General features: G+C 41.8%; 2 protein-coding genes across 3 annotated transcripts; both read left to right on the top strand.

Moving 5' to 3' along the window:
* Positions 1 to 147: 147 nt before the first annotated feature.
* On the top strand, positions 148 to 7,512 carry LOC310813449 (NXPE family member 3-like). Its single transcript, XM_083682476.1, has 6 exons — positions 148 to 354; positions 1,188 to 1,365; positions 1,701 to 2,485; positions 2,674 to 2,744; positions 2,866 to 3,087; positions 3,194 to 7,512. Exons 2-6 carry the CDS (start codon positions 1,216 to 1,218, stop codon positions 3,742 to 3,744), a joined length of 1,779 nt encoding a protein of 592 aa, XP_083538602.1. The 5' UTR covers positions 148 to 354; positions 1,188 to 1,215; the 3' UTR covers positions 3,745 to 7,512.
* Positions 7,513 to 13,952: 6,440 nt separating this feature from the next.
* Positions 13,953 to 23,663, top strand: LOC310813452 (NXPE family member 3-like). 2 transcript variants are annotated; one of them, XR_014554548.1, is made up of 7 exons: positions 13,953 to 14,076; positions 18,986 to 19,163; positions 19,501 to 20,279; positions 20,552 to 20,622; positions 20,747 to 20,968; positions 21,075 to 23,248; positions 23,377 to 23,661. XR_014554548.1 is itself a non-coding variant. In XM_083682479.1 (6 exons), exons 1-6 carry the CDS (start codon positions 13,985 to 13,987, stop codon positions 21,623 to 21,625), a joined length of 1,893 nt encoding a protein of 630 aa, XP_083538605.1. In that variant the 5' UTR covers positions 13,953 to 13,984; the 3' UTR covers positions 21,626 to 23,663. The 2 variants fall into 2 exon arrangements, 1 of the variants encoding a protein (XP_083538605.1); XM_083682479.1 differs by having other exon boundaries at positions 21,075 to 23,663.
* Positions 23,664 to 27,789: the final 4,126 nt, after the last annotated feature.

The following is a 27,789-nucleotide window of genomic DNA, read 5'->3' as shown; positions in this document are numbered from 1 at the left end:
ATCCCTATTTACCACGTTTAAGTGCTAAATAAACGTGAACTCTTATTTTGAAGAAATCTTTATTTACATATATTTATATTACTGATATGACCTATAGTGGGTGGGCGGAGTTACAGATGCTCAGATTGGGGTGTCTCACTGCAGTTTACTGAAACTGAATAATGGCACCAGGAAGTATTAGAATGTAGAGCCGAGCTGATCCCCACTGTAGTTTATAAACAATAGTTGTTTGATTTCGGGTTATTATAGTAAAGACAGGAGATGGTTTGTTCGACTGTAACGGAGCGGAGCGAGCCTCACAGAGACAGGTCGTGCGCCCACAAGACCATTTTGGCAGTGAATTTGTCCGCTCACGTAAGTCAGAGTATATATAGCCATCCTAACGTTGTATAAGGACCTAGCCAGGGGCTATAAGATTGCTAATTGCACCCTTCTTGTCTTAAAAAAAGAAGGAAGCTGCAGTTTGCTATTAGTTTTAACCAGCTATTAAGAAGCGTTGCTTTACCGTTAGATTTGCTACCATGAATGACATGATGGTATTTGAGCGAGATAATTTGGCTTGTTATGAGCTTGTCCTTTTTGCTAGATTTGTTAGGAATCTTTCCTCAGCCCAGAAACAATTAAACCACATTGTATTTCAGTTGTTTGAACTGAATGAACATTTAGCCTCATTAAACAATATGCTGTAAACGTAAGAATGCTATTGAGGCTTTGGGACTATTTTTTACATTTACATTTATGGCATTTAGCAGACGTCTTTATCCAAAGCGACTTACAACAAATACATTTGTTTAAGTAAGTGAATCATCTATCCAACAGTCATCATAAGACAAAGTAATCAATGCTCGACGCCATTGGCAGTCGTAATGCCAGAAGCCTATTATTGTTATTATTATTATTATTTTTAATTATTTATTAACAGGAGAGAACTTGTACAGGGGGGAAGTGGGGGTGAAGAGGTCTCAAGGGTTAGGGTTAGTACAGGGAGGGTAGTGGGGGTGATGAGGTCTTTGTAAGGGCTGACTATGTTTCAAGGTTATATACAGGAACATAGGAAAGCTGAAGCTACATTTTACTCCAAGCTGATGATGTTGAATGTAAATGCAAAACATGAATGAAGTATGTTACTGACATTGTTTTTTCTCCAACCTCACTAATGACGATTTTTTTTTAAATGTCCATGTCAGGGAAACTGGCAATAAGGACATCGTCACCATGGTGACAGCAGAATGTGAGATGGGGTCTGAGCTTGGAAAACAGAGGGTGGGGACCATGTGGAGGAGTCTGTCCAAATATGCCCCCATCTTCCTTGTGCTGGCCCTGTCAGGCCTCATGTTCCTGTTACGCAACATCCACGCTCTGGAGGTGAGGGGGAAAAGTTTGTTTGTGGGAGTTGGTCTTGGTCTCTGCCCAGGTTCAGAAAAGAGTGGAATTTATGTACTGGTAGGAGGATAGCATACTCTTAACCAGATTTCAAAAACGGACTTCCTGTATGACGTGAGTGGTGAAAGAGACCCCAGTTTGGTTTCGGGAAAGGATTGGGCATGCCGCCGTTCTTTCTTCCCCATTTCCCATAAATAGCTGAAAGATGGTTTTGTTTTACGTCACATTTTCTTCTCACTGATCAGAGCTCAGAGCTTCACCAGTACAGATTTACCTCTTCCATTGCCACCCTTGGTAACTTCTCCTCTCTTCCCCAGCAGAAGCTGAATTGCCAGACTGTGTCGACACTCTACCAGTTCCAGAGCAGCATTCACTCAGCCTTCACCCCGCATGGCTCTCCTCCCCCTTACCGCAACCAAAGCTACTGTGCCCATCTGGGCCAGGAGCCCTCACCTGAAGAGGCTATGGAGGAACGCTACCTCCTTGAGTCTATAGCCTGGCCTGAGCCCCCGCCCCGCCTAATCCCTATGCCCCTGCGCCAGACGAGCAACCCTGCACACAGCCTCTTTGCTATCCTACCAGCAGCGCGAGGGAGGGAGTGGCACGTGGGCGACCAGCTGGAGGCTCTGGTCCAAATGCACGACTTCCAGGGGCGGCCCAAGCGCTATGGCGGGGACTTCTTGCTGGCCCGGCTGCACTCCCCAGAGCTGGGGGCGGGCGTGGCGGGGCAGGTGCTGGACCACCGGAACGGGTTCTATTCAGCTGTTTTCCCGTTACTATGGGAGGGTACTGCACAGGTAGAGGTGACGCTGGTCCACCCTAGTGAGGCTGTTGCTGTCCTACACCGCTTACGGGAGGAACGGCCTGACCGAGTGTTCTTCAAGAGTCTGTTCCGCTCTGGCTTTCTATCTGAGACAACTGTCTGTAACCTATGTCTGCTGGCCAATCAGCAGCCATTGTGCAACTATACAGATCTTAACACAGGGGAGCCCTGGTACTGCTATAAGCCAAAGCTGCTGAGCTGTGACACACGCATCAACCACGCCAAGGGAGGCTATCAGAAACACCTGCTCACCAACAAAGAAGCACTCCTGTTCCGGAGGTTAGTGGGGATGTAGCTGTGTGTATGCTCAGAGGCTACATAGTTCTATACTTTGTGCCTCAACATACATATAAAAAAAACCTTTACAATGTTCTATAAAAACTATAATATAAGTGAATACAATAGAATTTGGTTCATATGTATGATATTGTTTTGATTACAAAATTATTGTCTCTGATTTCTCTTAGTGGTGTAAATATCAAAGTACGAATTCATGCTACAGGGTCTGGCAGTGTTACTGTGCTGCCTGAAATAAAAGGTAAGTGTGTGTGTGTGTGTGTGGTGTGTGTAAACGTCAATACAAATCAATCTCCATCCGTGCATTATCAGTCTATCTCTAATGTTAGCTGCTACATTCAAACTTTGCTCTCTTCTTTCAGACAAATCTGAGGTGGAGAGCAGCAGTGTTAAGGCAGAGCCTATCAGGGTCATGCCCTCTGGGTATTACTTCCAGGGATCGTGGCGAGCGCTAGGTGGAGTCATGATGCGCCAGTTTAACGACTCGTCTGCCATTACTCAGTGTCTGAAGGGCAAGGTGGTGTACATGTATGGAGATTCCACTGCCAGACAGTGGTTTGAGTACCTCAATGCCTTTGTACCAGGTGAGTGTGACATTCTCCATATTCAGCCGTATCTAAGGTGCTTTCTCTCTCTCTCCTCTCCAACCCACAACTCCCCACTAATCTTCTCCCTCTCTGTCGGTCTCAGAGCTGAAGGAGTTCAACCTGCACAGTCCTAAGAATGTGGGGCCCTTCATGGCGGTGGACAGCACCCACAACATCCTGCTGAAGTACCGCTGCCACGGCCCCCCTATCCGCTTCTCCACCGTCACCTCTAGTGAGCTGCGCTATGTGTCCAATGAGCTGGATGGCTTGGCCGGAGGCTCGGACACCGTGGTAGTCCTCAGCGTCTGGGCCCATTTCAGCACCTTCCCTGTGGAGATCTACATTCGCCGACTTCGGCACATCCGGCGGGCCGTGGTGCGACTCCTGGACCGGGCTCCTGGGACCCTGGTGGTGGTCCGCTCAGCCAACCTCCAGGCTCTGGACCCAGAGGTGAGCCTCTACAACAGTGACTGGTTCTCACTGCAGCTGGATGGAGTACTCAGGGCTATGTTCAAAGGCCTGGATGTCCTGCTGGTGGACGCCTGGGAGATGACTCTGGCCCATCACCTTCCCCATGCCCTCCACCCACCCCCCACCATTGTCAAAAACATGATAGACACCCTCTTGTCTTACGTCTGCCCAGGGAAGAGTTAGCGCAGAGAGAGAGAGAGGGAAACATGTTGTTATACACTGATTGGGGTTGTGTTTACAGGACTTGAATATCGTCCAAAAATGTGTGCTAAATTTGCAAGGCGAGTGTTTCAAGGGGTGGCAGTAGTATTTTACATAAAAAAGAGCCTTTATCGGATCGGTACTCTATATTGTGTGGAGGAAAAATCCTCCAAACTTGAGTCCTTATGGTTAGTCACAATCTAGCATACTACATATTCTGTAATCAAGAAACCAAAATTAATTCTGAGCTTTATTATGCCAAGTTAACAGAAACTTTTCAGTACACCAAAATCATATGCACAGAGAGAGATCCTCTACACACGTCACAGGGCAGAGAAACATTCAAAGATCTCCTCTGTAGGCAGCCTTTTTATTCCCAAATCACCTCTTTGTTCCCAAATGTTCACCTCTCAATCTTTAAACCAGATGTAACTTTTCACCTCTCCATATACAAAGCATAGGTAACCTTTCACCCCTACATATGGTCAGGAATGTGTTATTGCAACAATAGTAGCCAGAAAAAGTGAGTCTCAAGTCAAAAGTTCACTATACATATGTATGTATAAAGGTCAAATGATCAGTATCCAATATATCATATTATTAATTCAAAATATGAATGTAGCATAAATAATCAGTTGATCAATTATCACAATCTTCCACAATTGGCCAATACTCCTCGGAATCTGTAAAGTTCAGTATTCGGAATAGGTATTGACAATGAAAAAGTGGTATCGGTGCATCCCTAATATTTTCAAAAGTTATATTGTCGTACGAAAGTACGAAAATGTTGATATTGCCCAACCCTAACATCAACCATCTCACAATCGCAAACACACCAACCGGGTGGAGAGATGGGAGGACTGACTCTTTAATCAACACAAGCACATTAATACTGATTATTTTTTTCACACAAACAGCTCTATTGAAACTTGAATTGCCATTGCCAATGGGTTGAAACGCCTCTTGTTTCAAATGGTTCTTCAAAGAACCTTATTAACCTTGAAATTGTTGATGGAATAAAAACAGCCATGTTAGTGAATTGTGACCCACTGATTGTAAAAACAAGATTTTCATGAGATTTTGTGACAATGTATACAGTGATACACATTGATCTGAATTGGATTCAGACTGTCAGAGCAATTGTAGTGCAGTACATTGAGAGAGATCAAAGACTGCATTGAAAAGCACATTCCTTAGACACTTCATGCTCGTGTTCACTCTAAATAACAAATATGTTTGGTTATACAGACACAGGAGTACAGTTGTATTCGATTTTTACCAAAAGTAAAAATAATAGCAAGGCATATTACAAAGTAATAAGTCATCTACAGTAGATATGTATCTAGCACAGTCATTTTAAAAAAAAGGTTGATTTTATGTCCAGGGCATGACTTGATTGTGATTATGATGATTATATCTTAGAATCACCAATCTGAACCTAACTGTTATAACTCATCTGTGTACCAAATTGTATGTTTTTCTATGTATGCCATGCTGTACCTCTTGGGTGTTCAAGCCCAGTCTTGAGAGCAATAGAATTTGCTGGTTTTAGCCAATGGAGGGATGAATTAACAGGTTGCCAAAGGTGCTTCCTAGATGCTGATGATGAGCTGCAACAACCAGCAGAAACCTTGTACTCTAGGACTCACTGGCCTATAACATTCTTGTCCAGTGTTATTGATACTGTACGTACTAGAGTTATCCAAATATCATTTGTAGAAATTGTTTATCTTGTATTCTGTTAACCATTTGAGGCCTCTTTTTTGTCAGTGTGCAGAGCGATGCCATAGCCCATACGCTGCACCACAACAGTATTGCCTATATGACCATAGCACCGGTGTTGTGTCAGATACAGAAGTGTTCCCGATCTGACAGAAAGTATGTTTATATGAGTAATCTAATGAAAATTATTGTAAAATAACAATCATCGTGGCTTAAACGAATGTCCTCCAAAGTAGTTTCATGATGACTAATTACAGTGCCTTTGGAAAGTATTCAGACCCCTTCACTTTTTCCACATTTTGTTATGTTATAGACTCAATTTAAGATTAGAATTTGCCATCAATCCACGCACAATACCCCAGAATGATAAAGCGAAAATAGGTTTAGAAATTTCAGTAAATTCATTAAAATTGAAATACAGAAATACCTCACGTATATAAGTATTCAGACCCTTTGCTATGACACTCTTAAAATGAGCAAAAATGTCATCAACAAATCACTCAATAAGTTGAATTGAGTCCATCTTAATGCAAGGATAATAGTTCAGGTAATTTTGGAACTAATATCTTTGTTTTATAGGGTCTCTGATTTGCATAGAAATCAGTTACACACTGTGTAGAGTAGGATGTCACAACCATCCTGACAAAGTCCCCAGTCCCTGCCAGTGACAAACATACCCATAACTTGATGCAGCTACCACTATTCTTCACACGAGAGATGGTGTGGAAACTGCATTGCATGTGCTGGATTTGCACCCAACTTAATGCTTTGTAGTAAAACCAAATAAACACTTTTCCAGCCACTTTCTTTGCTGTATCACTTGAATTCATTGTTGCAAACACAATTATGGATATGAGATAGATTATTTTCCATTAAAGGATTATTTTTGACCACTTGGTTGTAGACCAATTTTGTAGAGTGACTGAGATGATGATCGACTGTGTTTTTTCCTCTCCACCATTCAACTTTGTATATTTTATGCAAGTCTCCCCAGACCTCAGGGTCACATTCCTGAGCAGTTTTGTTCCTCTCCATTTGCTGAGTTTGTAATGACAACCTGATCCACACAGTGTGTAATTGATTCCTATGCAAATTAGAGACCCTATTAAAACAAATATATTAATTCCAAAATTACATGAACTATTATCCTTGCATTAAGATGGACTCAATTCAACTTATTGAGTGATTTGTTGATGATGTCATAGCAAAGGGTCTGAATACTAATATACATGAAGTATTTCTGTATTTCAATTTTAATAAATGTACTGACATTTCTAAAAACCTGTTTTCGCTTTGTCATTCTGGGGTATTGTGTGTGGATTGATGGCAAATTCTTTTAATTTAATGCACTTTAAATTTAGTTTATAACACAACAAAATGTGGAAAAAGTGAAGGGGTCTGAATATTTTCCGAAGGCACTGTATGTTTATTGATGATACCATTAATATTAATGTTATATTGCTCAACTTTTGCAAATATGATGATTACTACTTCAGCAATGATTGACAATCATGTTATTCCCTTGTTCATCACATTTTTGTAAATATTAGAACAGTGATTTTGATATTTTCATGCACTTTAGATCGACCGTATGAATATAATTATGTATTCAAAATATGCATATTTTTCATTTATTCATCTGAAAGACGTTGCTGATGCTTGCAGATGGCATATTATTGATTGCATCTGTAATTCAAGTCAAAAAATTGTGAATTGTAAATTAACAAATTGCGATAACATCTTTTTATTTGTATTTAATGATTTAATTAATTAAAATATTCTTTACAATGCATGACACCTGGAATCCAATGGTGACATCATGTAAGTAAGTCATCATCAATTACATTTTGCCTTAGACACCTCTTAAAACCACAATTAACAGAAGGGGAAGGGTATCTGACAAGGGAACACATACTGACACGACACCTGCCCTACCACCATTGCATACAGTAATTGCTTTCGCGTTTACTTTGCCAAACTTCACTATCGCTAAGTGTGACTTCTCCTAAAGCGGTGTTAAGTTTACCACAACTTGAATAAAGATTGAACTGTTGAAATGTCGTGGTTTTGTGAATGGAAGAATATCCGTTAGTATTGTGAGAGACATATTTGAATTGCATTATTTAATATGCTTTTACTGGAGTAAATTGTATATTGTTTCAGCGGCGCCGAATCGACGCACTCGAATGCTCATTTTGACGTCGCCCAACAAACACTAAATTCGTGTAGCCCGAGCCTGCAACTTCATTGTGTCATTAGTTATGGATGAACCGAGGCAATGTGCTCATCGTTTTCTGACCATTCAAGGGAAATAACTTGACAGATGCACTGTCCGCGGTGTCCGAGGCCGAGAGAAACGCATTCCCTACTCTCTTCATGCTGTCTGAAAATGGTGAAGGCATATCAAACGATGCCTATTTAGTAAATAAAGGCAAGAATTACGGTAAAGAGTGTAAATCTACAGCATGTCCTGGAAGTAGTTAACGATATCTCTATTCTTATATGAGTGCCAGTTGGTGTGGTTGCAGGAATTTAATTTTTCGACGAGGACAATTCATCCAAAGGGGATATTTTAGAATGAGCCTAGAATAACCGTTTAGATCCTATGATGTAATATGCGCAGTGAAATCACTTTTTACAATTAACAAGGAAGATAATTCAACTTTACGTGACAGTTTCATTTCTAACTAACCTTCTAACAAGAACTACATTACTTATTTTTCTTTAAATACAGGTTTGTACTTTATTTAAGAGTTACAGCATGGCAATTTAAAATAAATAAAATATAAAATATAAAAATAAATAAAAACGTACCCTATCTCTACTCTGTCTGTCTTAATATAAATTTAGAGAGGCCCCTTCCAGCATCGACAGTGGCCGCCGCCGAATACTCTCGGTTCCTCTATCAGCCCAGCTCGATGACTCAGACTCGCTTCCCCTTCCAAGTGAAGCGGTCACTCAGCTCGATGACTACGGAGTAGTACCATGCCCTCAGCCGAGGGGCTTCGACGACTCACGCTTCCCCTTCCAAATAAAGCGGTCACTCAACCTCCTAACAAAGCCCCAATCACTAACATTTCTGGGCAATGCCAACTACTGATAGAGCGAGGACTAAGTCTCCAGACAGCCTCTTACCAAAGTCCCAACTACTAACAGCTACGGGCCATGCAGAGTGCTGATAGAGCGAGGACTAAGTCTCCAGACAGCCTCTTACCAAAGTCCCAACTACTAACAGCTACGGGCCATGCAGAGTGCTGATAGAGCGAGGGCTAAGACTCAAGGTAGCTAAGAGGGAGCCTAGTCCGATACCAACAGCCTTCAGGCTGGGGGCTTCCTAGTCTAAATTCTCCCCGGAGAGAACTCTGGTCATGGATACCCCGATTGGGCTAAGACCTCCTGGTCTTTTAGGAATCCATCCTCTTGGGGGTCTTATGGAAATGCCCATTGAGATGCTCTTGTCATCCCATTTTATACCTATCCTCTGGACCTGGACTCCTCCTGGAGCCTCCTTTAACCTATCTGGCTGTTCTCCTCCTTCACAGCGTACTTAGGCACACCTTCTGTTAAGTCCCAAAGTTCCCTAGCATTCGGGAAAGTACCCACCAGAGAATGCACACTTTACGAGGTACATTTACCTCGTAAAAGTTGCCAGCAAACAGACTGTCACCCACTCTGCTTAGCAACCCTCTCTCTGGCCTTGTCAGGTTCCTCTTTCTCTCTCTCTCCCCACCAAACTTGATTACAGTTCAACAGTTCAACTTCTAATCATAAAACAGAACTTGATCACCTTTCAAGATCCAACCATTCCATTAGTTTTCAACTTAAATCATTAAACATGTTAAACACATTTCAACATGAATCATTCTGTTAGGTACATCTGATATCCTTTCATTAGTTACATTTAAATTGTTATATTTTGATATTATATCATTAGTTATTTAGTATATCCTATTGGTAACACTTAATTTTACTTCAGAACATTACACCACACAGACCCGCCCGGAACCACATGTTTTTAATGGTTACATTCGATTACATTTCAGAACATCATTACTCCACACAGACCTCTCTGGAACTAGGTGGCGTTGCAGGTTGAGGGAAGTCCATATCTTTTGACACTACCTAGCATCATCCGTTCTTCCTTTCACTTGTCACTACTGCTTCACTCAGTATAACCCACACCGGTTAACCGCTTAATTGTTTTGATCTTTCTACACCTCGCCTCTCTCATCTATCCATCCTCTCTTTCATTTATCCATCAAACCATCCAATCAACCAACATAACCAACCTATCTAGCTTTCTTTCAACTACCCTGAAAATCTTCATCAATCCTGATGAAATCTTTCTGATACTTAAACTATAAAGCTTTTTGTAACCCCCAATATTCTCATTCGGTTAACCAAGCAACTATACCACTCTATACCACACACCAATCAACCAACTCTCTACCCACTCTACTGAACTCCATCCTATCTATCTATCTATCTATCTATCTATCTATCTATCTATCTATCTATCTATCTATCTATCTATCTATCATTGTATCTATCCAAGCAACCAACCAAACCACTTTATCCGCAGCCATAATAAGACCATATCACTTTCTTTCAACTACCCAGCAAATCTATCCATCTTTAACCCTTTTCCACCAGAAAAATAAGGCTTCGCAAGCCCCCAAGTTTCTTTTGGAACACATTTTTCTTGTTATTATTCAAATTCTTCTACCAGCTACTCCTCTTCCAACTTTTAAGCTATTCACACCAATCCAACTTTAAAACGTGCAGAGAGGTCGCTATGACTCTTGGAGAGAGAGGTTGCTTGACTTTTGGTTTTGATACCTGTTCAACCGGCCCAACGAAATCAAATAAAAAAACGAATCACTATAACCATGAAGAGGGAGTAGTGACTCTTTGGGTGCTGTTTGACTGTAACTGATGAGATTAAGCCTTGAAATAGTTGTATGCGTTTACGTTATTAAAGCCTCATTTAATTTATTCTCACCTGACCATTCTTGCTGTAGTCAACCAAAATTCAACAATTCTTTGCACAAAATGTGTTGAATTAAAGTTTGGTGTTAGAAATTATTTTTATAAAAACAGTTTATTATTGCTATAATAAAAATACATTACTGCAGTGTGCTAAATTTACTAATGTGATGGCCTGTTGATAAATGAGCGATGGATCAAGCATTAGTCCCATAGTACGTTGGATTAATACATGGAGAGGTTAAGCCAGGTCATCAAGAAAGATGTTGCAACACACGCTTACACAAAGAGCTATAGTGGAAAGTACCAGGCTAGGGAGGACAGGCTAGGGAGGACATACCAGAGTAGGTATCTTATGTCTTACAGGGTGCTGACTCCGCAGATGGGATGAATGGTGTGACCAGCCCGTGAACAACAAGGGATGCCAAGTCTAAACCACGGTTCCTCCCCAACCAAATAGCCAATCACAATCATTTTGTATATTGTAAATGCTTTGTTTGACTGTTTGAATGCATCCATTTTTGGAGGGTTGGTTACAGATTAACAGCTTGCTGACTGTGATTTTCTTCGCCAAAAGTGGTCCTTGTACAAGCCTAGAATTCTGACATATAAATAAATAGCTAAAAGTAAGAAGTGGTTTGTCTTCTCCTTCAAATAAAGAACACGTTTTCTGACATTGGTCAGTACATAGACACATTTCCTTGTCAATCCTTCTTATTGTAACTGCCACCTATAAGGCTCCACAACCATAACACCAGTACATCTAAAGGCTGTTTTTGCTGGACAGTGTAACATTGAGAGAACACAACAGATGTAAACACAAGATCATCATTGTGCTCCTCAAATTCCCCACAAAGTCTATGAGACCAGTCATGTGTGAAGCTATGATAAACGTCGACAGAGCAGGAGTTATAGTATGACTCAGAGGCACTGCATCATACCTCCTAACAACACACAAAAACACACAAAAACACACACACACACACACACACACTACTCTACCTACATGAACTCAAAAGTTCACATAAATGCTGTATGAGCCAGAGGCCAAAATAGTCCCCATAGAAGGAGGACATTTTGGATCCTTTAATCATGTCAACAAATACTTCTATTCCTCCTCTTCTCCCATCCCTGTCAAAGAATGTGGTTCTGTGGTTGGATCGCAAGTATTTATGCCAACTCTCGATCGTGTCCACACCCTGTTTAATTCTGAACAGTTTCTGTTGAATGAACATTGACACACCTGGCCACTTTGATTAGATATAAACAAGGCAAAGACTTCCTCCTCCTCCCTTTATTGTGACTATTCATATTCATGTTCATGTTCATGTTCATGTTCATCTTCTGTGTGTGTGTGTGCCTATCCTGGATACTGTAGATATACAAAATAATGTACTGAGATGACTTCAGGCTCCGCTCCACCTCCTGATAGGCTCAAGGTAGCTGCCTTCCCCCATATTGCTTTCACCAGTGGAGGCTGGTGGAGGTAGAAATCGAAGGATGGGCTCATTGTAATGGATGGAACGGAATGAGGAATGGTATCACACGTGTTTGATACCATTCCTCATTCCATTCCATACATTATAATGAGCCTGTCCTCCGATTTCTACCTCCACCAGCCTCTCCTGGTATAGTGATCATGAGAGAGAACCCTAATGTGATGAACCAGAATAGAATGACTCAGCTGAGGAGATATCCATTTCTAATCAACAGCGCAACCATTTTGATACTTAAATTAATTTGAATTTTGAGTGATTATGATAAGAAGAAGAAAAAAAAAAGTCACATTGAACAGCATTAGCCTATACCGTAGAATTGCACCTTTAAGAATTGGTGTATTTGCTGTCGTGAGACGTAGATATGATAGATCTTCGATTGCCATTGAATTTATGATTCACACGTGATACAAGGCCTGGTGCATGTGTCTGGAACACGCTAAAGTAAACAGGCATCAGTGGTTGTTGCTTATTGAAATATGGTTATTACTTATGAGTCGATATGATTCCATTAGAGATGAGATACTTTATTGTCTGCTTTTGTTCTGCCCCACATGCAAAAGCAAAATATTGTTATTATGTTCCTTCTATTTAAAGAACCTTGTTACCTTGGGACCAATTACAAATAGGAGAACCAACCTTTGTCTGTCCAGGGGGTCCATGTGGTCGGACTGGGCACAGAGAAAGAAAAAAAAAGAGAGTGTAGCCAGGGAGGAGAGGGGAGGAGACGGGGAGCATAAACCGTGACGGACCAGATCTCTTCATTGAGACCAAGTCAGCTAAAGAGTTCACGCACAGAGAGACAGCGATCACAACGCACACAGAGGAGCCATTCACAAACACAGGCTGTACACAGGTAAGGCCATGGCAACATGGATGCACACAGGTGTGTGAAGTACGCTATAGACAGGTACTCCAGCTACAGCACACTTGCAGGTACATTAGTATCCGCAAAGGCATTTATCTCTCATTCATGAAGCATTTATTAGTTATATAATTCAAGGATCAAAGGCTATAGATCATTTTTTGCTTTCCAAACAACAAGCCTTGGATTACCAGCGATGTCAAGGCCCTCCTCAATAAGAAAAAGAGGGCGTTCAAAGAGGGGGACCTAGCAAAGCTGAAGCACACACAAGGGGAACTCAAAGTCAAGCTGAAAGAGGCAAGGGAGTTATACAGAAGGAAGGTAGAGAGGAAGTTGCAGCAGAACAACGTGCGAGAGGTGTGGGATGGGATGAAGATGATGACGGGCATGAGGAAGAGCAGTAGCTGTGTTGAGGGAGGTCAAGACCGGGCCAATGAACTGAACCAGTTCTACAACAGATTCGACCACCCAGCTGCGGTGGCCTACCCCACCCCCTCTCCAGGAGCTGTCTCTGTCGGCGTGCAGGGCCATTCTACACCTCTCCCCCATCTCACACAGCCCCCCATCTCCCAACACCCCCCATCATCAAAGGCGTCACCGACCTCAATCACCAGCCATCAGCCACTGTCTACTGGAGCGCCCAGGGACAAAGAGCCACCCCACCACCGCATCACATCACTATCATGTATCATGTCACTGTTTCACCTCATTAACTACAATGTTTACTGGCTATGCTAGGCCTCATACACAGCCCCTACCTCCCTCCACCAGCCTGGACTAAATGCACTTTAAAAATAGTCCATATTTATGTAGCTATGTTAATGCTATAATTGCACTATAATTGTCTGCCTTACCTTTTTGCACCTCACCTAACTGCAAAGACATTTACAACTGCACCTCGCCTGTATACAATACTGCTAATGTTGTATGTTGTATGTGTATGCTGTGTGTGATACCCCTATGTCTGTACGCTACTTGGAACCTGAATTTCCCCCTGGGATAAATAAAGTTTCTATCTATCTATCTATCTGAAAAACACAGGGCTGTTGGAAACACAAGATCATCATTGACAAGTCATGTGTCATGTCTTTAACCTTTGTGAAAAAAAGGGGAGGAGGGGAGGAGCTTAAAAGTGACGGACCAGATCTCTTCAATGAGACCAAGTCAGCTAAAGAGTTCACACACAGAGAGACAGCGATCACAACGCACACAGAGGAGCCACTCACAAACACAGGCTGTACACAGGTAAGGCCATGGCAACATGGATGCACACAGGTGTGTGAAGTACGCTATAGACAGGTACTCCAGCTACAGCACACTAGCAGGTACATTAGTATCCGCAAAGGCATTTATCTCTCATTCATGAAGCATTTATTAGTTATATTCTTCAAGGATCAAAGGCTATAGATCATTCATTTAAATGTCAAAAAATGGATGTTCCAATATTATTGAAAGGTTTGACACACAGAAGGGGAAACACTATTGGCATCAATGCACGCTCTCATTTTCCTTCAACATCACTTTCAAAGTATTGTTACCCAAAATGTTATTTTCTATTCTCTACAATAAGAACAATGGTTTATTTGTTAGGCAGTTGTGTCTTTAGAATTCAGTGTTTATAACTCTTAACTGTCTCCATCTATATCAAACGTTCGGGAACCCTTGCACTAGTTCAATATGAAGGTCCTGGTGTTGCTGTCGTTGAGCCTTTCAGGTGAGGTGTTTCAGAGTGTTCTAGAAACAGACGTCCACTTGGGTTTTGTACAATAACAAAGTTGGTATTCTTTGAAAGAGTGGGATGCTGAAAAAGCATAATCCATGAGACTTCAGGTGAACAGTCACTACCTATCTTCCGCCGTAGACTGAAGACCCATCTTTTCAGGCTACATTTTGACTGTCCCTCCTAAAGACCTCTTCACCCCCCACTACCCCTCTGTGCAGTTTCTCTACTGTTAACAATAAAAATAAAAAAATAAATAAGAAAACATCCTTCCTTCTTCTAGCATTGTGACTGCCAAGGGCACCTGGTCGTAGCATAGATTGTTTCTTATGATGACTGATGTATAGATGATTCACTTACTTTAGACAAATGTACTTGTTGTAAGTCGCTTTGGATAAAAGCGTCTACTAAATGTCAAAAATGTAAATGTAATGTAAATGAATAACACTCTCCAAAAGATAGATTTCAAAGTATGATTTGTCCCACCTATTTCATTTTTCTCTGTATTAAGTCAGTCTGAAACAATGAGAGGGTGAGAGAAGGAGAGGTATCACAGAGTTTAAAGTGACAATGGGCGACATTGAATCTGACAAGAAGACAACAGTACTATTCTGCTGCACCACACGGCTGCCCACCCTGCCCTTTTCTTCTGCTTTCTCTGTGGCCCCTCCAAGCTAGTACACGTCCCTGTGTGCAGTGTGAACCATGTTAATCTATTAAACCCACTCTAGCTGCATATGTGACATACAGTATTATAGACCAGGGGAGGTAGAGGTAGAAATCGGAGGACGGGCTCATTGTAATACATGCAACAGAATGAGGAATAGTATGTTTGATACCATTCCTCATTCCATTCCATGCATTACAATGAGCCCGTCCTCCGATTTCTACCTCCGCCAGCCTCCACTGTTATAGATGTAGGAAGTGATGTTCTCAATATAGAGTTATCGACTTCTATTTTAAACTGCAGCTGAAGTAAAACTGTGCGTTATTGAATGACACTTCCTGATCTCTGTGACATACAGAATGTAAAACCTCATTCTCTTTTCATGGCAGACTGAGTCTAGTCCCCTCTCTCGAAAAGATTAGCCAACAACATGTAGGAAAAACATATAATGTACACTAGTGGCACCTGCTGGTCAAAATAATTTAGAGCAGCAATATTATTTTAGATGATGACGTCCCACACGAGACAGCGCTGTAATACTTGGTTCGTTGGAGTATAGTTAGTGCTTAACCCTGTAAAGCCCAACCAATCAAAAAATAGCCAGAAAATTCTAATTTCTTGGAACTGAGATGTTTATTAAACCTTTTAACAAAATCCCCCAAAAAACGTTTGCCATTTCATTTTGTTTACGATATTTTTTTTGTATCACATTTGATACATTGGGTTTTTTGGCAATTTTTTGCTCACAACAATGTTAATTTTAGATACAAAAACAAATTTTGCCCATAACATTTAGAAAATATAGAACATTTCAGGCAGTTTTCTTTTTAGTTTTTTTTTTACATAAAACTTTTTAAGGCCTTTTTATTTCACTTTGTGGTAGGCACGAAAACAGTTTCTGTCCTTGTTCAGGCAAAGATGCACCTTACACTTCTCACAGTAGACATGTGAGAAGTGATTGCCGGTGCAGTGCTTGCATCTCTGTCGGGTTTCCCATGTTGGAAAATGATCAATGTCATCCCTTCTCATATCAAGAGGCACACTGCAGCTTGGCCTTTTACGGGGTGGTGTGGGAGTCGCTTCTAGAGAGGATACTGGTCTGCCACACTTGATTTTGGCCTTTCCTGCACTTATGAGAGAAGTGCCAACAAAAGCCTGAAACCTTCGCAGAGCCATGGGTTTCATCTGGGGCTCTAGCTTCTTCTGGTCTCTTCTGTAGAGGTTCCACGCATTGACGAGTGCCACTGTAACAGTGTGCCACCAGATGTACATGTACCATCTTCGGGATCTGAAGCTGAACTTGTAATGTGCAGACAGCATATCAAGGAGATCAACACCTCCCATGAACTTGTTGTATGTTTCAACAATGGCTGGTCTGGGAACCATTATGTGAGTTTTGGATTTGCAATCCCAGCGTTTCACATTTCCCACAGGTTCAATGCCAACAAAAGAGGACATCAGGTTCACTGCTTTGTTGTCGTTCCATCTTACAATGATGTTGTTGTCCTGGTTCACTCTGAAGTCCATTGATCCTCTTCCATTTTGCTTCAATTCTTTCTCATCCATCATGGTGCAGTCTTTCACCCTGTTCATCCGGACCGTGCCAAGGTAGTGGATTCCTCTCTCTTTTAGGTGTTGCACCAGGGGAACTGATGTGAAGTAGTTGTCCGCAAAGACCTTGTGATTTCTTCCTGCTGGAAGTGTTGATGTCATTTTCAGCACAACTTCTCCTGTAACACCAACTTCCGACTTTTCTCTGTCTGGATTTTCTGCACCTTGACAAACATCACAGTCATAAAGAAAGCCACTTTGTCCAGCACGTCCCCACATCTTGAAACCCCATTTGTGAGGTTTTGCAGGCATGTACACACGTAGATGAGATTTCCCTTGAATGGCACCATAATTTCATCAACTGCATGGCATTCTTCAGGAGGTATGCAGAGAAACTGTTCTCGCAGTTTTTGTAACCATGGCCTGAGCTTCCACAGTTTGTCTTTCTTTGCATCATCAGACACACTGAGGTTGTCCTGAAAGTGAATCAGTGTCAGAAATTTCAAAAATCGACCTCGAGACATCACATCACAAACTGCAGGGAACTTTGTCTCCATCTCCCAATAGGCTCTCACACAGGACATCTGTACTAACCCCATATTCATGTACATGCCTAGAACCTGCTCTATCTCTTTGGCAGTTGTGTTTATTGACATGCCCTCTTTTTGTACACTGTACAGGTTTGTTTGTTCTGCAGTTTCCTGCAGCATTTCATCAGTGACAAACTGTTTGAAATACATGTATGGTGTCCAGTCACACCTGTCCTCTGTGCCTTCCTCAACACATGCAATGAAATCGACAGATGGAGCTTGATATTCTGTTTTTCTCCATCTGTATTCTTTCCTTTTTGCTTTGCCCTTCACTGACTCCTTCCTGATTGTGTCCTGTGTTGTTGTTGGGACCTCAACTTCTGTGCTAGTCTGGGCTACACTTTCATCTTTGTCATCAGTACTATCTGAACTTCCATCATCATGCATGGCCTGAGGAGTCCATTCCTCATCATCATCTTCCCCTAACTCCTCTATGTCACTTGAATTGCCATCAATTATCATGCTGATGACATTTTCAATGTACTTTCTTTTTCTCTCTTCTTCCTCTATTCTTTTTGACATCTGAAAATACACACATAACAAATCAAAACAAAACAAAAATGGCCAATATAGCATAGCGATTATGATTTTATTGTGAACATTTTGAAAATTGTGAACAACAATTGTGAATTGTTATTGTGAAAATACCCAAAATGTATTTTAAGATGGCATTTCAGTCATTAATTAGATTAATTAAATCATCAAAATAGTGTGTGTTTGTATTGTGGTAGACACAACATTACAAACACGTGACATGACAGTTCAGGGATAATATACCTTATATACCTACACATTTTTAACATGATTTAACTGTAATATAAAGAATGAATTATTAAGTAATTATGCATTGTTTCAATACAGACAATACTTATGTTTAAAAACGAGTAACAATAAAAATATTATTCTTACATTAACTTCTTGAAAATTAGCAAAGATTTTCCTGGCAAAAGTTCGTGGATGATTTAATCACAGCGACTATTTTAAATCGGCCAAAAGAAAACCTTCCACTGCCTGCAGTGGAACGATAATCCACTAGAGGGCAGAATACATGTATCAGATTATATACAACGGGTTTTTAAGGAAAGTATTGATCATGTTGATATAGATAGAGGTCTCGGAAACTCGTGTATCAAATATGATACAAATGGTTTTATAGGGTAGCAAGTCCAACTATTCCTATGCAAATCAGAGACCCTATAAAAACAGATATTAATTCCAAAATGACATGAACTATTATCCATGCATTAAGATGGACTCAATTCAACTTATTGAGTGATTCGTTGATGACATTTTTGCATTTCAGCTAATTTGTGAGAGTGTCATAGCAAAGGGTCTGAATACTTATGTACATGAGGTATTTCTGTATTTCAATTTTAATAAATTTACTGAAAGTTCTAAAAAAACAGTTTTCGCTTTGTCATTCTGGTGTATTGTGTGTGGATTGATGATAAATTCTTTTAATTTATTTCACTTTAAATGAAGTCTACAACACAACAAAATGTGGAAAAAGTGAAGGGGTCTGAATACTTTTTGAAGGCACAATATCTAACTGCTAAAAATGAATGAAGTATGTTTCTAACCCTAACCCACCTCACTAATGACAATGTTTTTAAATGTCCATTACAGGGGGACTGGTATTGGGGACATCATCACCATGGTGACAGAAGAACGTGAGATAGGGCCTGAGCTTGGACAGCAGAGGCAGGGGGCCATGCGGAAGAGCCTGTCCAAATATGCCCCCTTCGTCCTTGTGCTGGTCCTGTCAGGCCTCATCTTCCTGTTACGCAACATCCACGCTCTGGAGGTGAGGGGGAAAAGTTTGTTTGTGGGAATTGGTGTCGAGTTAGTCACTGCCCAGGTCCAGAAAAGAGTGGAATTTAGGTAGGAGGATAGCATACTCTTAACCAGATTTCAAAAACTGACTTCCTGCATGACGTGAGTGGTGAAAGAGACCCCAGTTTGGTTTCGGGAAAGGATTGGGCATGCCGCTGTTCTTTCTTCCCCATTTCCTATAAATAGCTGAAAGCTGGTTTTGTTTTGCTCCACATTTTCTTCTCACTGATCAGAGCTCAGAGCTTCACCAGTACAGATTCACTTCTTCCATTGCCACCCTTGGTAACCTCTCCTCTCCTCCCCAGCAGAAGCTGAATTTCAGGACTGTGTCGACACTCCAGTTAAACCAGTTCCAGAGCAGCATTCACTCAGCCTTCACCCCACAGGGCTCTCCTCCCCCATACCGCAACCGGAGCTACTGTGCCCATCTGGGCCAGAAGCCCTCACCTGAAGAGGCTATGGAGGAACGCTACCTCTTTGAGTCCATAGCCTGGCCTGAGCCCCCACCCAGTCTAATCGCTATTGCCCAGACAAGCGACCCTGCACACAGCCTGTTTACTATCCTACCAGCAGCGCGAGGGAGGGAGTGGCACGTGGGCGACCAGCTGGAGGCTCTGGTCCAAATGCACGACTCCCAGGGGTTGCCCAAGCGCTATGGCGGGGACTTCTTGCTGGCCCGGCTGCACTCCCCAGAGCTGGGGGCGGGCGTGGCGGGGCAGGTGCTGGACCACCGGAACGGGTCCTATTCAGCTGTCTTCCCGTTACTATGGGAGGGTACTGCACAGGTAGAGGTGACGCTGGTCCACCCTAGTGAGGCTGTCGCTGTGCTACAGCGCTTACGGGAGGAAGGGCCTGACCGAGTGACCTTCAAGAGTCTGTTCCGCTCTGGCCGTCAATCTGAGATAACTGTCTGTAACCTATGTCTGCTGGCCAATCAGCAGCCATTGTGCAACTATACAGATCTTAACACAGGGGAGCCCTGGTACTGCTATAAGCCAAAGCTGCTGAGCTGTGACACACGCATCAACCACGACAGGGGAAGCTATAATGTCCCGCTCACCAACAAAGAAGCACTCCTCTTCCAGCTGTGTGTATGCTCAGAGGCTACATAGTACTATACTTTGTGCCTCTGTCTATTAACATGCGTAGTAGTAGAAGCAGTAGCAGTTGTAGCAGTAGTAATAGTAGGAGGGTTTTGCAGTCGTGGAATGAAATGTCACACCGATTTACATACATATTTAAAAAACATTTACAATGTTCTATAAAAACTATAATATAATCAAATACAATATAATTTGTTTCATATGTATGATATTGTTTTGATAACATATCAAAATGAGTGTCTCTGATTTCTCTTAGTGGTGTAAACATCAAAGTACAAATTCATGCTACAGGATCTGGCAATGTTACTGTGCTGCCTGAAATTAAAGGTAAGTGTGTGTGTGTGTGTGTGTGTGTGTGTGTAAATGTCAATACAAATCAATCTCCATCCGTGCATTATCAGTCTATCTCTAATGTCAGATGCTACATTCAAATTTTGCTCTTTTCTTTCAGACAAATCTGAGGTGAAGAACAGCAGTGTTAAGGCAGAGCCTATCAGGGTCATGCCCTCTGGGTATTACTTCCAGGGATCGTGGCGAGCGCTAGGTGGAGTCATGATGCGCCAGTTTAACGACCCGTCTGCCATTATTCAGTGTCTGAAGGACAAGGTGGTGTACATGTATGGAGATTCCACTCTCAGACAGTGGTTTGAGTACCTCAACACCTTTGTACCAGGTGAGTGTGACATTCTCCAAATTCAGCCGTATCTAAGGTGCTTTCTCTCTCTCTCCTCTCCAACCCCCAACTCCCCACTAATCTTCTCCCTCTCTGTCGGTCTCAGAGCTGAAGGAGTTCAACCTACACAGTCCTCCGCAACAGGGGCCCTTCATGGCGGTGGACAGCACCCACAACATCCTGCTGAAGTACCGAAGCCACGGCCCGCCTCTCCACTTCGTCCGCGTCATCTCTAGTGAACTACGTTATGTGTCCAATGAACTGGATGGCTTGGCCGGAGGCCCGAACACTGTGGTAGTCATCAGCGTCTGGGCCCATTTCAACTTCTACCCCATAGAGATCTACATTCGCCGACTTCGGCACATCCGGCGGGCCGTGGTGCGACTCCAGGACCGGGCTCCTGGGACCCTGGTGGTGGTCCGTTCAGCCAACCTCCAGACTCTGGACCAAAGGGTGAGCCTCTACAACAGTGACTGGTTCTCCCTGCAGATAGATGGAGTGCTCAGAGCTATGTTCAAGGGCCTGGATGTCCTGCTGGTGGATGCCTGGGAGATGACTCTGGCCCACCACCTCCCCCATGACCTCCACCCCCCCCCCCCCATCATCAAAAACATGATTGACACCCTCTTGTCTTACGTCTGCCCAGGGAAGAGTTAGCAGAGAGAGAGAGAGGGAAAAATGTTGTCAACCATCTCACAATCACAAAAACACCAACCGGGTGGAGAGATGGGAGGACTGACTCTTTAATCAACACAAGCACATTAATACTGGGGGTTTTTTCCAGACAAACAGCTCTATTGAAACTTTATTTGCCATTGCCAAAGGGTTTTCTCTCATCGGGTTGGAACGCCTAGTTTCAAATCATTCGTTGAAGAACCTTATACACACTGAAATTGTTGATGGAATAAATGACAACAACCATGTTCGTGACTTGTGACCCACTGATTGTAAAAGCACGATTTTCATGAGATTTTGCTAGACAATGTATACAGTGCATTAATACAACATTTGAATTGGATTCAGATTGTCATAGAGCATTTGCTGAATTGTATTGCAGTACATTGAGGGATTTATCAAAGAATGCATTGAATTCCTGCATTCCTTAGTCCCTTCATGTTAGTGCTCACTCTAAGTCAGGGACGTAGGAAGTGGCGGCCGCAAACCCTGTCAGCAGGTGTCTTTTTGTTGTTCTTTATTCTGGATGAGGTTGATGTCCCCGACCTCATCAAGATTTTCATTGAGTGCACAATAGAGAGACGGTCAACTTTTGGCTGTGTGTGTGTGTGTGTGTGTGTGTGTGTGTGTGTGTGTGTGTGTGTGTGTGTGTGTGTGTGTGTGTCCAGCAGTGATGCGCGGGTTGGGTTTACCCGCGGATCAGGCGGGCTCATGTCAATAAAAAATAATAGGGAGATCGGGTCAGGTGGGTTTGGGTCAAATTCTATGAGCTAATAACATTTAGCCTATGTTATGGATGGGTATTGTGTTCCCTACTTTATAGGCTTAGCCTATATATACCTGTAAAATTAAAATGATAAAAGATGCTATGTTCATTCAGATTTTTATTCCGCTTGTTTGCGCTCCTGTCTGTCCTATTGGTGGGATTGGGTCGGGTTCGGCACCATTATCATGATAATTCATTGTTCAAAATGTATTCCCTTTCTTATGTTGATGAACCTTGTTTTGATTGTGGTCTTTTTTATGTTTAAATTCATTGCTATGACGAAGGTCCCTGGACAGAAAGCTCAGCAATAAAAATAAAAAAAACAGTTGATTGTGTCTGCTGTTGGATTCAACGCTTTTCACTTGCACTAACCACTATGTTATTCTCTGGTCAAAAGTCACCAGAATTGCTTGTTTAACAGGTGATATGCAAAAATGTCTCTGGGGAGAAAGGGGGAATATACTTCCTACGTCCCTGCTCTAAATAACAAATATGTTTGGTTATACAGACACAGGAGCACAGTATCAGATTTTTAGCAAAAGAAAAAAATAATAGCAAGTCCTATTAGAAAGTAATAGTCATATACAGTAGATATGTATCTACCACAGTCATTTAAAATAATGTCCAGGGCATGACTCCAAAGATTATGGCTTAGAATCACCAATCTGAACCTAACTGTTAGAACTCATCTGTGAACCTAATTGTATGTTTCTCTATGTATGCCATACTGTACCTCTTGGGTGTTCAAACCCAGCGACCAATGGGCCTGCCATGCCGGGGGAGATGGACCCACAGATTCTCCCAGTACTCCAGATGGCCAATCTCCTACTGTACATACTGTATGTATGACCATAGCACCGGTGTAATTATGTTTATTGATGACCATTAATGTTATATGTTATATAACTTTTGCAAATATGATGATTTGCTACATCACAATCCTGTTATTCCCTTGTTCATCACATAGAACATCTTTGGAATGTGGTAGAATGGGAGATTCACAGCTTGAAAGTGCACCTAAAGTCTTCACAAATTGCGGAATGCAATCATGTCATCATGGACCAGAATCTCAAAGGAATGTTTCCAACATCTTGTGGAATCAATGCCACGAAGAATTAAGGCTGTTTTGAAAGCAAAGGGAGGCCCTACCCAGTATTAGTTTTGTGTTCCTAATAAAGTGCTCAGTGAGTGTAAATATTTATTTATTTAGATATGTATTATTTATTTATTCATTTAGAGACGATTCATAGATTTGCTCATAGATTTCATAGATTTGCTCTTTTCTGTTCTAGATGTTGATAATATTTGGTCATGTGTCGTCATTTATAGAGCGGCAGATGTTCTTGCAGAAGGTAAAACACAGCACATCATCATGTAAAGTGTCAACATTTGCAATGAACAAATGGCAATATACTGTGTGTGTATATATACATGTATATTAATGTTTTTTTAATATGTGAAGAATACAATTATTGCTACTACATTCATTGAACGTTTGCATTATTACTGTAATTATTGCTGCTACATCCATGGCACCCTTGTCATTGTATTATTATTACAGTCATTTACTGCTGCTACTACATTGCACCATTTTGCACGACTACTGTCACTCCTTTATTATTACTAGATTATATTGATTTGTTGATTGTTGTTGAACGAGGAGCTAGATTCATAAAGCATTTTACTATATCTCTTACGGCTGTATGCAATGTACGTGACCAATCGCATTTTGATTTGATTTTACAATTACCAAAAGTATCGGTTCCTTTGTCTGTCCAGGGGGTCCATGTGGTCGGACTGGGCACAGAGAAAAAAAAGAGAGAGAGTGTAGCCAGGGAGGAGAGGGGAGGAGACGGGGAGCATAAACCGTGACGGACCAGATCTCTTCATTGAGACCAAGTCAGCTAAAGAGTTCACGCACACAGAGGAGCCACTCACAAACACAGGCTGTACACAGGTAAGGCCATGGCAACATGGATGCACACAGTTGTGTGAAGTACACTATTGGCATCAATGCACGCTCTCATTTTCCTTCAACATCACTTTCAAAGTATTGTTACCTAAAATGTTATTTTCTATTCCCTACAATAAGAACAATGGTTTATTTGTTAGGCAGTTGTGTTTTTAGAATTCAGTGTTTATAACTCTTAACTGTCTCCATCTATATCAGGGGTCTCAAACTCAATTTACCTGGGGGCCGCTGGAGGTAGTCTGGGTGAGGCTGGGCCGCATCAAGTATTCCACAAAAAAAGGGTTTCAAGTATTCCAAAAAAACCTGCCGTAAAGAGAAAGGTTGGCGACGAGCACAGACAATTTCAGGAAAAATTCGCTAATTCGCGTTGGCTAACTTGTCAACAAACACCACCGGAAGTTGTCACGAGCCTGAGCTATGGTAGCCCATAAGTGATAAAAAAAATATAGAAAACGCTCAGGGCAACGACTCGGCAAAAAGGTGCGTGTGAGAAAAACGCGCGGGCCGCACTAACACTAAACTTTGATGTCAAGTAGGGGGCCACAAAATGTCGTCCCGCGGGCCGCGAGTTTGAGACCCCTGATCTATATCAAACGTTCGGGAACCCTTGCACAAGTTCAATATGAAGGTCCTGGTGTTGCTGTAGTTGAGCCTTTCAGGTGAGGTGTTTGAGAATGTTCCAGAAACAGACGTCCACTTGGGTTTTGTACAATAACAAAGAGCATCTTCTCTCCAAAGTCCTCCTTTTTCCTTCTTTAGCATTGTGACTGCCAAGGGCACCTGGTCCTAGCATAGATTGTTTCTTATGATGACTGATGTATCAATGATTCACTTATTTTAGACAAATGTACTTGTTGTAAGTCGCTTTGGATAAAATCGTCTGCTAAATGTCAAAAATGTAAATGTTAATGAACAGCACTCTCCAAAAGATGGATTTCAAAGTATGATTTGACCCACCTATTTCATTTTGTGGATTTTCTCTGTATTAAGTCAGTGGGAAACAATGAGAGGGTGAGAGAAGGAGAGGTATCACAGAGTTGAAAGTGACAATGGGCGACACTGAATCTGACAAGAAGACAACAGTACTATTGTGCTGCACCACACGGCTGCCCACCCTGCCCTTTTCTTCTGTTAGTGCTTTCTCTGTGGCCCCTCCAAGCTAGTACATGTCCCTGTGTGCAGTGTGAACCATGTTAATCTATTAAACCCACTCTAGCTGCATATGTGACATACAGTATTATAGACCAGGGGAGGTAGAGGTAGAAATCGGAGGACGGGCTCATTGTAATACATGCAACAGAATGAGGAATAGTATGTTTGATACCATTCCTCATTCCATTCCATGCATTACAATGAGCTCGTCCTCCGATTTCTACCTCCGCCAGCCTCCACTGTTATAGATGTAGGAAGTGATGTTCTCAATATAGAGTTATCGACTTCTATTTTAAACTGCAGCTGAAGTAAAACTGTGCGTTATTGAATGACACTTCCTGATCTCTGTGACCTACAGGATGTAAAACCTCATTCTCTTTTCATGGCAGACTGAGTCTAGTCCCCTCTCTCGAAAAGATTAGCCAACAACATGTAGGAAAAACATATAATGTACACTAGTGGCACCTGCTGGTCAAAATAATTTAGAGCAGCAATATTATTTTAGATGATGACGTCCCACACGAGACAGCGCTGTAATACTTGGTTCGTTGGAGTATAATTAGTGCTTAAGCAAATCCAACTATTCCTATGCAAATCAGAGACCCTATAAAAACAATGATATTAATTCCAAAATGACATGAACTATTATCCATGCGTTAAGATGGACTCAATTCAACTTATTGAGTGATTTGTTGATGACATTTTTGCATTTCAGCTAATTTGTGAGAGTGTCATAGCAAAGGGTCTGAATACTTATGTACATGAGGTATTTCTGTATTTCAATTTTAATAAATTTACTGAAATTTCTAAAAAACTGTTTTCGCTTTGTCATTCTGGTGTATTGTGTGTGGATTGATGATAAATTCTTTTAATTTATTTCACTTTAAATGAAGTCTTTTACACAACAAAATGTGGAAAAAGTGAAGGGGTCTGAATACTTTTCGAAGGCTCGATATCTAAATGCTAAAAATGAATGAAGTATGTTTCTAACCCTAACCCACCTCACTAATGACTGTTTTTAAATGTCCATGTCAAGGGGACTGGTAATGGGGACATCATCACCATGGTGACAGCAGAATGTAAGATGGGGCCTGAGCTTGGACAGCAGAGGCGGGGGACCATGCGGAAGAGCCTGTCCAAATATGCCCCCTTCGTCCTTGTGCTGGTCCTGTCAGGCCTCATCTTCCTGTTACACAACATCCACGCTCTGGAGGTGAGGGGGAAAAGTTTGTTTGTGGGAGTTGGTGTCGAGTTAGTCAATGCCCAGGTTCAGAAAAGAGGGGAATTTATGCACTGGTAGGAGGATAGCATACTCTTAACCAGATTTCAAAAACGGACTACCTGTGTGAGTAGTAAAAGAGACCCCAATTTGGTTTTGGGAAAGGATTGGGCATGCCGCTGTTCTTTCTTTCCCCATTTCCTATAAATAGCTGAAAGCTGGTTTTGTTTTGCGCCACATTTTCTTCTCACTGATCAGAGCTCAGAGCTTCACCAGTACAGATTTACTTTTTCCATTGCCACCCTTGGTAACCTCTCCTCTCCTCCCCAGCAGAAGCTGAATTTCAGGACTGTGTCGACACTCCAGTTAAACCAGTTCCAGAGCAGCATTCACTCAGCCTTCACCCCACAGGGCTCTCCTCCACCATACCGCAACTATTGCTACTACATTCATTGAACGTTTGCATTATTACTGTAATTATTGCTGCTACATCCATGGCACCCTTGTCATTGTATTATTATTACAGTCATTTACTGCTGCTACTACATTGCACCATTTTGCACGACTACTGTCACTCCTTTATTATTACTAGATTATATTGATTTGTTGATTGTTGTTGAACGAGGAGCTAGATTCATAAAGCATTTTACTATATCTCTTACGGCTGTATGCAATGTACGTGACCAATCGCATTTTTATTTGATTTTACAATTGCCAAAAGTATCGGTTCCTTTGTCTGTCCATGTGGTCGGACTGGGCACCTTCACCTTCTCTCAGTAGAAGCTGGATATGGGGAACAAAGACATGTTGATCCAGAGACCCATCCTTCCTCCTATAAGCTTTAGAAGCTCAGGCAACGCTGTAATAGTTGGTTTGTTGAAGTATAATTAGTGGGCTTGTTTCAGCAAGTCCAACTATTGTTCTTTGACATACTTAGTATTATTATTATTATTCCAATTATTCCACCTGCTACTCCTCCTACAACTTTTAAGCTATTCACACCAATCCAACTTTAAAACATGCAGAGAGGTCTAACT

This window comes from Argentina silus (assembly GCF_951799395.1).
Source record: "Argentina silus genome assembly, chromosome: 12".
Classification (NCBI taxonomy): Eukaryota; Metazoa; Chordata; class Actinopteri; order Argentiniformes; family Argentinidae; genus Argentina; species Argentina silus.
This window is presented reverse-complemented; position numbering and strand designations above follow the sequence as displayed.